The sequence below is a fragment of the Myotis yumanensis genome, unplaced genomic scaffold (genome assembly GCF_028538775.1).
Source record: "Myotis yumanensis isolate MYYU_CA2020_CCGP unplaced genomic scaffold, mMyoYum1.0.hap1 SCAF_10, whole genome shotgun sequence".
In the NCBI taxonomy this organism is placed as follows: Eukaryota; Metazoa; Chordata; class Mammalia; order Chiroptera; family Vespertilionidae; genus Myotis; species Myotis yumanensis.
This window is the reverse complement of record NW_027223761.1, coordinates 17138656-17151278: the sequence shown is the minus strand read 5'-3', so window position 1 is coordinate 17151278 and position 12623 is coordinate 17138656. Positions and strand designations below refer to the sequence as shown.

Genomic DNA, 12623 nt, shown 5'->3' with positions numbered 1-12623 from the left:
CTTTTCTATTGCTTTTTCAAAGAGAGTGCAAAGGAGGCACAGAGGGGTGGAGAGAGAGAGAGAGAGAGAGAGAGAGAGAGAGAGAGAGAGAGAGAGAGAGAGAGAGGAACATTGATGTGAGAGAGATACATCGACTGGTTGTCTCCCAAATGTGCCCCCACCTGGGGCAGGGAGGAACCCCGCAACCCAGGTACATGCCCTTTACTAGGAATCGAACCCTCAACCCTTTGGTGCACAGGCCAATGCCCTAACCACTGAGCAACATCGGCCAGGGCATCATTCATTTTTGAGTGGTTTTTTTGTTAGATCATGAAACAGAAAAACAGATATAATTGAACAGGTTGTGTATAATTTTAGAGCATTCAGGAACCTCCTAAGTTTATCTATAATTTCCCTGAGAGTTCCTGGCCTACATGTTTTTTAAAAAGCCCCAAACCCAGAACTCGCATCTTTCTTCCTAGGAGCAACTGATCAGTGTCCTTTTACAATAATGACCCATCAAATCCTTGATCTGAAAATTCCTTGTCCTTCTCAATTTCCACTGAACACACTAATCCTCTTCACCAGGACTTGAAGTCACTGTTTCCTACAGACTGTCCCATTGGCCTTTCTGGGTTGTACTTAACTTGAAACCAGTAAGCCAGTCACTTCATTACTATTCTTACCTCTGCTCCTGAATTACAAAAGCTTAAGGAGTAGGACTTTAAGATCATATCATTCAACTCTCATCATTTTACAGATTAAGAAACTGAAGACGTTCCTCATCAGTTTCCCTCTTGATCCAGTGAGGGGAAATCCTTGAGCTTGCTCAAATGGAGCCCTAAAATTCTCCACATTTCTCTCTATAACCATATTGCCAAACTTCTTCTTTAAACAGCCTGGCCAGTGTGGTTCAGAGACTGAGCGTCGACCAAGAGGTCACAGTTCAATTCCTAGTCAGAGCACATGCCTGAGTTGTGAGATCCCCAGTAGGCAGCGTGCAGGAGGCAGCCAATCCATGATCTTTTGTTGATGTTGCTATCTCTTTATCCCTCTCCCTTTTTCTCTCTCTCTGTAAAATCAATACAAACATATTAAAAATATAAATAAATAAACAAAGCAAGCAAAATAAACCATGGCAACAACTGAATTATTTTCAAATATTTTTTCATACTCCCTGAATGCACATAACTTTTAAAATGAAATAGTCAAATAATATGATCCAGGCTTCCTTTATCTTACTGAGAGTCCATTCAGGTCTCTAGTGCCAATCAAAATCCAGGAACAATTATAAATAATTTTTGTCCTAGGTTAAAAGTGATACGTGATATGACATGATAAGTAATAATAAGTATAATAAGTGAGATAATAAGTGAAAATAACTGTGATAGTTAATTTTCTTTAATATAATGGTTGGTTGGAAGATAATCTAAGTACTGATAATCAGATTACTGAATTATACTGAGCCCTTAATTTGGAGACAACCAGAGAAGCAAATTATTACATGACTTTATGACAAAAGGCAGAAAAAGAGAGTATTCTAGAAAAAGTAAAGAATGAGGTTATTTCAGGGGGGGAAATGGCAAAGCTCAACAGTATTGGAAATTTGGATAATCAAAACATAATCCTATCATAAGGATTTCACAGAGCTGGTTGAATAAAATATAAGCAAATAGAGCATAGGAGAGGGGTGAATTGAGACAGGGTGGGAACAATTCCTCTTGATGTATGTCTTATATATTTTTGAACCTGTGAATGTGCTATCTAGTCAAAGCATGTGTGTGTGCATGTGTGTGAGCATGCACACATGCACATGTATTAGGAAGGGCAGGAGAGAGAAATTTATAACAACATTCATATTTATATAATGCTGTGGCAAAGACCACTAGTTGCCAGCTCCAGCAGCCTCTTCCTCCTTAGAAACATACTTCAGTTTTTCCTAGATTCATGGCTATTGGCATAAAGACCATATTACTCAGCTTCTCTTGCAGCTAAGTATTAGTCATGTGATTAAGCTATAAAATCTAAGCACGATATTGTGTGGTTTTGTAGTAAGTATTTAAATGGAACTGATTCTACTGAAAGCTGTGTTTTACTTACCCCAGAGGATATCAGAGAACTCCTTCAGTCCTCACGGACCATGAGGAAAAAGAAAGAAACTTGAGTCCCTGATTACACCTTGGAAAATACCATACTAACCATGGACTGACTATCTTCAGGCTTCTTTTCCACAAAAGTGAAATAATCTTCTAACTTTTAAAAATCAAGTTATTTTAGGTTTTTCTGTTATATGCAGACAAACCTAATGTTAACATAAAACATCTATATATTTTCCCAATATTAGAAATGAAGAAGTCAAACTAATGTACCAATCAGAATGCTCATGGGCCTATTCATGGATCTGGGTAGGATCCTAGAGTAGGATAGAGTGTTTCCAGACATTATCCAAGCATCTAAAGAGATGTACTACTATCTTCAATGCTTACCATTGTTGTAAACAGGGTTAAGGTCTTAATGACTTTCATAACTTGAACAATAGCTTACTACATACTTTCACATACACTATCTCATTGAACCTTGCAATCAACCTAGGAGCCAGATAAAGTTGAGATTAATATCTCCATTTTACAAATGAGGAAACTGCTCAAGGTCATACAGCTTGTAAGTGGTAGGGCAAAAACTTGAACTTTAATTTCATGAGTATAAATATTTTCCACTGAATCATAGAATTAGGGAAATTCTTAGAGACATTTCAAAAGTTTAAAATGACCATAATTAATATAAAAAATTGCAAACTAGACCACAAAATCAATGTCTTCATATTTCACAGGACTTACATAAAAATGTTTGAAAATTAATTTTTCCATTTATTAACTGAGGCAACATTCTGATTAATTTTAGCACTGATGACAGCACCATTTCCTTCTCAGATCCTAGGTTGCACTAGACAGGAAAATGAACAAGTCAGGGGCAGCACATAAAGAGGTACCAACTCTCTAATAGCCACTTCTCTTTGGACAATCTCAATCAGATTCTACCCACTGCCTATTGGTGGTACAAGACACTTCTACAATTGATTCTAGAAATCTTTCTTCAAAAAACTTACACAGCACAAATAATCCGACTCATCAAGGAAAGGTGAAGTGACCTCCAGTCCAGATCTTAAACAGTGAATTGATCCCTGTGCATTGCCATCCCACAGGCTCAACAGCCTAAGCAAGAGGGTCTTGTTATATGAGACCTAGTTTCTAATCTTTACCCTCTTGATGACTCTTTGGGGCATATGCAAGTTATTTATCCCCCCAACTTAAGTTCCTCAATAGATCATAGAAGAAAAGGATACTTTACTCTCCAAAACTATTTGGAAGCCTGGTTAAGTTGAAGTGAACACTTTGCTTTTATAATGTACCAGAGGCCCGGTGCACAAAATTCATGCGTGGTGGGGGGGCGCCCTCAGCCTGGCCTGCTCCCTCTCACATTCCAGGACCCCTCGGGAGATGTTCAACTGACGGTTTAGGCTCAATCCCGCAGGGATCCCTGTGGGATCGGGCCTAAAGTGGCAGTTGGACATCCCCCTTGCAATCTGGGACTGCTGGCTCCTAACCTCTCACCTGCCTGCCTGATCGCCCCTAACCACTCGCCTGCCTGCCTGATCGCCCCTAACTGCTCACCTAACTGCTTGATCGCCCCAACCGCCTCTGCCTGCCTTCCTAATCGCCCCTAACCACGCTGCCTGCCTGTCTGATTGCCCCTAACTGCTCGCCTGGCTGCCTGAGACAAATTGGCTAGGGCACAGCAAGAACTTTTATACATAATGTCCAGAATAGGCAAATCCATAGAGACAGAATATAGATTAGTGCTTGCCAGGAGTTGGGTATAGAGGGAAATGGGAGTGTCTACTAATTGAGATGGACTTTCTTTTTAAGGTGATGAGAATGTTCTGGAATTAGATTATGCTGGTGGTTGCACAATCTTGTGAATAGACTAAAAAACACTGAATTGTGTATTTAAAAGGGTGAATTTTATGGTATTATATAAAATTATATCTCAATAAAAGAATACACAGACTAATAAAAAAAAAGAGTTGAAGATGGCAGCATATCAAAGGGATTTAAGAAAATTTTGGCCCTAACCGGTTTGGCTCAGTAGATAGAGCATCAGCCTGCAGACTGAAGGGTCCCAGGTTCGATTCCAGTCAAGGGCATGTACCTTGGTTGTGGGCATATCCCCAGTAGTGGGTGTGCAGGAGGCAGCTGATCGATGTTTCTCTCTCATCGATGTTTCTAACTATCTCTCTCCCTTCCTCTCTGTAAAAAAAAAAAATCAATAAAATATATTTTTTTTTAAAAAGAGAAGAAAGAAAATTTTGGCATGACCGGTATGGCTCAGTGGTTGAGCATCAACCCAGGTACCAAGAGGTCACAGGTTTGATTCCTGGACAGGGCACATGCCCAGGTTGCGGGCTTGATCCCCAGGATGGGTATGTGCGGGTATATTCATGCTTTGCCTATGAATAAAGACAAGCAGCCACCAACAATACACCTCACCTTGAGTGGGAGAGACATCTTCACTGTACATTCTAAGTGTGGCAGATTATTGTTTGCATCCCTCAAAATCTATGCTCCTTTTCTTCTTGCACACATGATGATATTGGATTCAATCCCCAGGCTCCTTTGCAATTAGCAGGGGCCTTATATTAAGTTCTCACTAATGAAATGTGAGCACAAGTGATGTTTACAAATTTTGCCTAATTGCTTAAAAGGTGTTTGCCCTGGATTCACTCCTCTTTTCCCTTTCTACTGGCTGGAAATGGCTACAACTGAGGCACCCCCAGAAAACATGCCCTGTTAGCCTGAAATCCTATACTTCCTACAGCAGATCCTATCTCCTATATCCTGGACTTAGGTTAAATTAGAGAAAAGTAAATTTCTTCCTTATATTAGCCATTTCTGGGGGGTTGGGAGGAGGTATTTTTATAACGGCAGCTCAGCCATCACATTCTCTTTCGGGAATTCAGCTTCATCCAAGCCACCCCTCACAACAGGGCATCATTCCTACGGGCCTTCTGGAGATGATTCCGAACTGTGGGCAAAAATGGCGGTAAGTCTTCCCAAATTTTTTCTTGCCTTCTTTTCTTCCTACCAAACTTTTATCTTTCTTTTATTCCTATAAATATTGGTTGGGCCCTAGCTGGTTTGGCTCAGTAGATAGAGCGTTGGCCTGCGAACTGAAGGGTTCCAGGTTCGATTCCGGTCAAGGGCACATGCCCAGGTTGTGGGCTTGATTGTACAGAATGCCTGGGAAAGCACCTGAGCAAAGGTCGTGAGCTGAATCCAGCGGCGTCGGCAGAGCCATGTCCTGGAAACATGTACCAATAAGGCTCTACTCTCGCCAAAGGCAGGAATGTTGTCAGTCCTGACCTTTAGCTCAGGCACCAGGGGGTGGGTGCCATTATGTAGGTTCACTCAGGCGCAGGGCAGATGCAATTATTCGGGTTCAGCCAGGCCTGACAATTACGAGAAGCCACAAAAATGAAGAATGCAGCTTGATCTTTAAGCATTATTTAACATAATTTCCTTTGTCTTAAACTCTAATAAAACTTCCTGGTATCATGCTGTATATAATAAACGCGCTACACTAGCTCTGGGTCACTGTCTCTCCATCTGAGAACAGTGTCCCACCTGATCCCAGCTTTACTTACTGTTTCTGTGTCTGTCCCTTTCTTTTTCTCAATCCCCAGTCGCCCCTACTCAGGTCTTGTTCACTCTCTAGACACGCTGGATGCGGCCAAAACACACACTTGATTCCCAATAGGGGGTGTGCAGGAGGCAGCTGATCAATGATTCTCTCTGATCATTGATGTTTCTCTCTCTCTCCCTCTCACTTTCTCTCTGATATCAATAAAAATATATTTAAAATATAAATTAGCCCTAGCCAGTTTAGCTCAGTGGATAGAGCATTGGCCCAAGGACTGAAGGGTTGCAGGTCTGATTACCATCAAGGGCACATACCTCGGTTGCAGGCTCAATCCCTGACCCCAGTCAGGGCTCATAAGGGAGGCAACCAATCAGTGTGTCTCTCTCACATCAATGTTTCTCTCTCTCTGTCTCCCCCCATTCCTTCCATGCTCTCTAAAAATCAATGGAAAAAATACCCTCAGGTGAGGATTAACTATATATATATATATACACACACACACATACACTAGATGCCCAGTGCATGAATTCATGTACGGGTGGGGTCCCTCGGCCTGTTGGTGATTGAGGCCTATCAGGGGGCCAGCTGGCCAGGGGGAGGTACCCTGGGATGTTGGCCGATGAGCCCTCTGATCGGGGCCTATCGACGTGGGGGCTGGCTGACAGGGGGGAGGGGCCACGGGAGGCTGGCTGTGGGAGTGCACTGACCACTAGGGGGCAGCTCCTGCGTTGAGCATCTGCCCCCTCGTGGTCAGTGCACATCATAGCAACTGGTCAACCGGTCGTTCCGGTCGTTCCAGTTGTTCACTCATAATGGTCACTTAGGCTTTTATATCCTATACTAGAGGCCCGTTGCACGAATTTTTGTGCAATAGGCCTTCTTTCCCCTGGCTGCCAGTACCAGTTTTCCTCTGGCACCCGGGACCCAGAACTTCACTCTGGCCACCGCCTTCCATCTTTGCTCTGGACACAGTCTTCACTGTGGCTGGAGCCTTCAGTCTTTGCTCCTCACTCCGGCGGGAGTCTTCAGTCTCTGGCCAGAGCTGCTCCTGTAGCTCCTTCCGCCCCCCACCCTCCCCCTCATAGCTTGATCGCTGCTTTGTCTGCAGACCTTACCGACGGGCTCCTGGGTTCCAGGGGGCCACCTTGCCTGCGCCCGGCTTTCCGATCATGATCACAGGCCGCAGGCAAGGCGGCTCCCGGGTCCCTGCGTGCTGCCTTGCCTGCGGCCTGGCTTTCTGGTGGCTCCTGGGATCACACACAGGGGCCTGGATTGCGGCTCCCGGTGTCCCGCCCTGCCTGCAGTATGCAAATTAGCCGCCATCTTTGTTGGCGGTTAATTTGCATATCACACTGATTAGCCAATGGGAGGCATAGCGAAGGTATGGTCAATTACCATGTTTGTCTATTATTAGATAGGATAATAAAAGTATAATATGCAAATCGACTGAACAGAACGACTGGATGCTATGACATGCACTGACCACCAGGGGGCAGACACTCAATGCAGAAGCTACCCCCTGGTGGTCAGTGCGCTCCCACAGCAGGAGCGCCGCTCAGCCAGAAGCTGGGCTCACGGCTGGAGAGTGCAGCAGTGGTGGCAGGAGCCTCTCCCACCTCCCCTGCAGGCGGATGGTAAAGAGCAAGGGTTCCCAGACTGCGAGAGCCCCAGACTGCAAGAGGGATGTCTGACTGCTGGCTTAGGCCCGATCCCCCTAGGGATCGGGCCTAAGTCAGCAAGTGGACATCCATCGAGGGGTCCCAGACTGCAAGAGGGTGCAGACTGGGCTGAGGGATCCCCCCCCACCCATGGTATGAATCTCGTGCACTGGGCCTCTAGTATATAGATAATTTTCTGGTGTCCCTTCCTCTGTAAAGATAACCAAAGCTGTTTTTATTATTTGGCTGAGTTTAAGATCTTTCAGCTGGGGAACCAATGTCAGATCCTTCTGTAACTGGACAATCAGTGGGTCCGTGCTGTCTGTCACTACTTGAGCCAATTAAGCAGAGATAGGGTTGAATCATATATGAGTGTTTATTCCAATACTGCTAACAGTATGGGAGAGCAGCAGGTCATCCACAAAAATCTGCTCTGCATCTAACAATAAGCCAGCTGCTTATATTGGGTAGAAGGACAAAGATTACACAGGGAAGTAGACAAAAGGGTATGCCAAATGGGCAGTTAACAGGTAATGCAGGCTGAAGATTTGCAAAGGCCTATGGGTATGCAAAGGCTGGGGGTCTTCAAAGGGCTGGCAGCCCTGGTTTCTGCAACAAGGTTGTTAATCTTCCCATGATAATAGGCAGCTCTAGGATGGGGAGGATGGGCTGCATTTCCAGATGAGCTCACAGGTCCCACGTGCAACTCCCAGCCAGGTTAGAATGTGCCTTCTTAATCAGAACAAAACAATCACAGTTAACAGAACATGATTAATATTCCTTACAATTATAGCTGGTCCCCAATATTCTATTTCTGCCCCTATCACTTCAACAACAGTATTTTCTCTAACTACTAGGAAATCTATATATATAAAAGCCTAAGTGACCGGCCAACCGGCCAAATGGCTGACAGTTCGACAGACTGACAGTCCGGTAGCTATGACATGCACTGACCACCAGGGGGCAGATGCTCCACACAGGATTGGAAACCACAGGCATGGAAACATGGCACAGACTGATGAATCTAGAGTAGCGGTTCTCAACCTGTGGGTCACGACCCCTTTGGCGGTCGAACGACCCTTTCACAGGGGTTGCCTAAGACCATCCTGCATACCAAATATTTACATTATGATTCATAACAGTAGTAACATTACAGTTATGAAGTAGCAACGAAAATAATTTTATGGTTGGATCACAACATGAGGAACTATATTTAAAGGGCCAGAAGGTTGAGAACCACTGATCTAGAGGGAAGCGGGGAGGGGAGAGGGCAGGAAGAGATTAACCAAAGATCTTATATGCATACTAGAGGCCCAGTGCACAGATTCGTGCACTGGTGGGGTCCCTCGGCCTGGCCTGCACCCTCTCTAAATTCGGGACACCTCGGGGAATGTCGGACTGCCGATTTAGGCCTGATACCTGCAGGCCAGGCTGAAGGCCGAGGGACACCCTCACCAGTACACAAATCCATGCACCGGGACTCTAGTACGATAATAAACCGTTCATAATGTAAGACAAATCAACCACTTCTTTTCCTTAAAGTTTGTTTCTCCTTTAGAACTATGAGATCAAAAATAAATATTTACTGGAAGAGCAAAGGTCAAAACAGTCCCTATGTCTAGACATGGCAAGAAAGATTAGCAAGACTCCAGTGGCTATTTGTAGGCAACCTTGAAGAGAAAAAAGGCTCGGCCATATCCCCCAAAGAACTAACCCATTTTCTTCTAAGTATATATTCACCATTTTCTACCATGCCAACCCTTGAAGACAAGGCCAAAGATTGACTGCACTGCACATCAATAAGTTAATCATGCATCTAAATATCAGGTTTGGTGGTTTACAGACTATCTAAAAAGATAATCAATTTTAGGTCTCATTAAATAGTTTACTTTAAAATACTTGACATGTATTAATTAATTCATCCTCTCAACCGCCTGTGAGGTAGCTTTTATCAACTCCATTTGTTGGGAAATTTGATCAAGGAGAATAATAACAGTTTTATCTATTTACAAAATACCTTTCTTATAAAGAGTGCTACATGTTTATCTTTTCAATCTTCTAACATTCCTGTGAGGTAGGTGGCAATAATACCGTGTCCTTTCTTAAAGGTGAAATGCTATGGACAAGGAGCTTAATGTCTTACTCACATGGTAACTTGTATTTTGTCCAGTAACTAGAACATACTGCTTGGCATTAACACTGCACCGTGGACTCAAGTCTCAACTGCACACACTTCTAGAGTGTCTAAGCTTCTACTTTTCTCTACAGCCATATTTCAAAGCATCACAATCCGAAAAGGATTGAGATCATGCTTGTTTTTAAGCTCATGTGCTCACTGTTTATCAAGTTTTTATCGTTTTTCTAAATTGGACTATTTAAGTTTTGTCTAGATGCCTGAAAGCTAAATTATTTTTTGTTTACTGTCTGTGCACTAGCATTGTAAGTGATGTCATCAGGAACGTACAAAACTCTTAGACAACGCTGTAGAGCCAATAAAAGCAAAGCAAATCACTTGAGGAAGAGTGCATTTCTTCTTCTTCTTCTTCTTCTTCTTCTTCTTCTTCTTCTTCTTCTCCTTCTCCTTCTTCTTCCTCTCCTTTTTTTTTTTTTTTTTTTTTTTTTTTGAAGTAGGCATCACACAAAAACGTGACTCATTAAACCCAAAAGAGTTGACTATGCCAATAAGGGCTTCTTATGCAGCCTTCCACAAAGAGGCCTGAGTGGCAGCATGAGGCCTTCTCTTCTATGCATTTTCCTCCAGGCAGAATGTGCATTTGTGTGGCTACATACACAATTATAATCTCTCCTGAAAGGCAATTCCTTCCATATGACAGGCTGAGCACTGGCCTGAGTGCTAGCCTCATGTTGCCTGTGCAGTTAACATGCTGAAATACCAGACACATTTAATCTCTCCTTTCTCAAAAAAAAAAACCACACAAAAAACTAAGATGGGACAGAAGAATTGAAGCTGTAAAGAACTGCACATAGAGAGAAAAGGAGGCCAGCCCAAGTGCCCAAACTCACTTTCTCAATGGGCTGAGCTTCTTTGTGTGTTGCCTACTTACGTGTCAATTTGCAGGACTTTGGGGCATGAGAACCATGGAGCAGAGTGGTTCTGGCAGCCTGTCTGAGAAGCAAAGCCAAAGACATGTGGCCTTTAGTCATATCCAAAGTGTTATTGTTTCAAACATGCCTATTTTAAAATACATAATTTTCCCATTTTGTGCATGCTGTACGTAAGTTGGCCACAGGAGTTCTGCCACATGATTTTGAAAGAGAGAGAGAGAGGGCAATGGCCCGAATGCAGCCCTATCCCTGCCACACACCTCTGTTTACCGGTACTGGGGACCAGTGGGGCTACCCCAGGTGAGAGAAGTCTGAATTTAACAAACACCTGATATGAAGGCCTGGTGTACAAACAGATTTCTGCCTGAGATTACAGAAACTGAAGCTTGTGTTTTATCACAATTACTTGTAATCTCAGAGCAAGACCTTGAGCTACACAATAATAGGACAGCTGGGAAAAAGCTCTTACTCTCTCCAAAGAATAGTGCTTTAAAAAGCTAATTCAATGAAGAAAAAGAAAGGGCCCTGAAAGTGCCCTCTCAAACAATATTTACTTTTAGTGGGTTCCTGCTAATCAAACAAAACTTAGTCAAAAGCTTTTGTGAAAAATACACTTGATGATTTCAGCAATAATTGCTTTGTTTAAAGAAAGGTGCTTAAAAGAAAACATAGCTAATGGGATTAGTAATTTGGTAAATTCAGATGTGTTTGGGAAAATCCTTCTTCTCTTTGAAAAATCATTAAAATTCTGCTCAGATAAATGTGTTTTGACTTGAAATTCCAATCATAGAATGAGCTATTTCCTATGGTCCCTAGGGAAGTAGTGCAAGGGTGACCCCAACACAGAGGACCCGGGGATTAGTTTATCAGGGTAATTCCTGTCTTAAAGCATATGACTCTGCCCAACTAAAGGACAGGATCTCATGGAGATGCCCTGAAATCGTATAAAACTTCCCTCCTTCTTAAAATGACATTTTAAAAAAATGTATTAAATTTCACTGCTGTGTAACAAAACATAGAAACTATGGTATCAATCAAGAAACTAACATTAGATATAATCAGAGTTTTAAAACCAGAAGGATCCAGGGAAAATTTTAATCAGTCATCCCTTTTCTTCATCCATGGAAAAGGAAAAAAATCCTAGTGTCTCTCACATGATAGAACCAAATTCCATTCTCCCAGTTTAAAAAAAAATGTTTTTTATTCTACTTAAAGCAGACCATTCATTTAACTTGGGCAGAGCATTGTACTAGATTTTGGAGATAAGCTGCCCTTATGGCTTCCTGTTCTATTAGAAACCAACAATAACCAAGTATATAAATAGATAACGTAACTGTGATAACTGCTAAAAAGGACAGAAACAGGATGATGAACTAGAAATAAGCTAATGGATCATCTGTCTCTTCTGATCTACTATTATTACTTTTTAAAACTTTAATTACCTACTCAGCCTCCTAAGATTACTCAATCCGAAAACATGGTATTTGTGATCCCCATCTTTTGGACAGCATTTGGAGGAAAGATTCTAATTTACTTGTATGTATAAATGATAAGCAAGGTCAAAACTTTACATAACTATTTTAAAACACTAGAATAATCTTGAAGTAAGCTGCAATTCAGTTACCTTGGAGAAATGGGGATAGGTGAGGATCAGGAACAACATGCCTTAGAACTCACTTTCTCTTTTTCCCCCAAACAAAAGGATATTACATTTATTAAACAGCTTACAGACTCCTTGAAAAGGCGGAAGAAACAGTCTGGGTTGAACTTCCAGGAACAACTCCCAAAGGCACATCCCAGAAGTAGGCCACCAGGGAACTGCTGTCCCTGCTGTGACTGAAAAAGCTGCTGACCAAACTGGGAAAGCACCAACACAGCTGCACGCAGACAGCTCACCCACTCTACAACAGCACTTACTACACTGTCACTGTGTGTTACAGTTTCTGAATATGTTCCATCTCCCATCTACGGTATACGTTGCCTGGTGGGGGAGGGACGTTTACATTCATTCCTTGCATTATATAGAAAGAGCATGAAGAAGGAAGGGAGGGAGAAATGGAGGGAGGGAGGAATGGAGGGAGGGGGGAGGGAGAGAGGGAGGGAGGGGAAGAAAGGAAAGGAAGAAGAGGGACAGATGATTTTGTGAATATGTTCATTACTTTTTAAAGTGCCCTAATTTCCAAATATTTAGGAAGTCAGTGTAATAGCTATAATAATATCTTA

General features: G+C 42.7%; 1 protein-coding gene across 4 annotated transcripts in view; it reads right to left on the bottom strand.

The window, feature by feature from the left end:
* The window catches only part of CSTPP1 (centriolar satellite-associated tubulin polyglutamylase complex regulator 1), a 147556-nt gene that overhangs the window by 126805 nt on the left and 8128 nt on the right, over nucleotides 1-12623 (bottom strand). For 2 of the 4 annotated variants that reach the window (XM_070427933.1, XM_070427931.1), the window contains exon 1: nucleotides 10400-10499. The exons of the other annotated variants lie outside the window; for them this stretch is intronic. In XM_070427933.1, the coding sequence (XP_070284034.1) occupies nucleotides 10400-10499 (100 nt within the window). Of the gene's footprint in view, nucleotides 1-10399; nucleotides 10500-12623 lie in introns of those variants that run through there. 4 annotated transcript variants of the gene reach the window in all.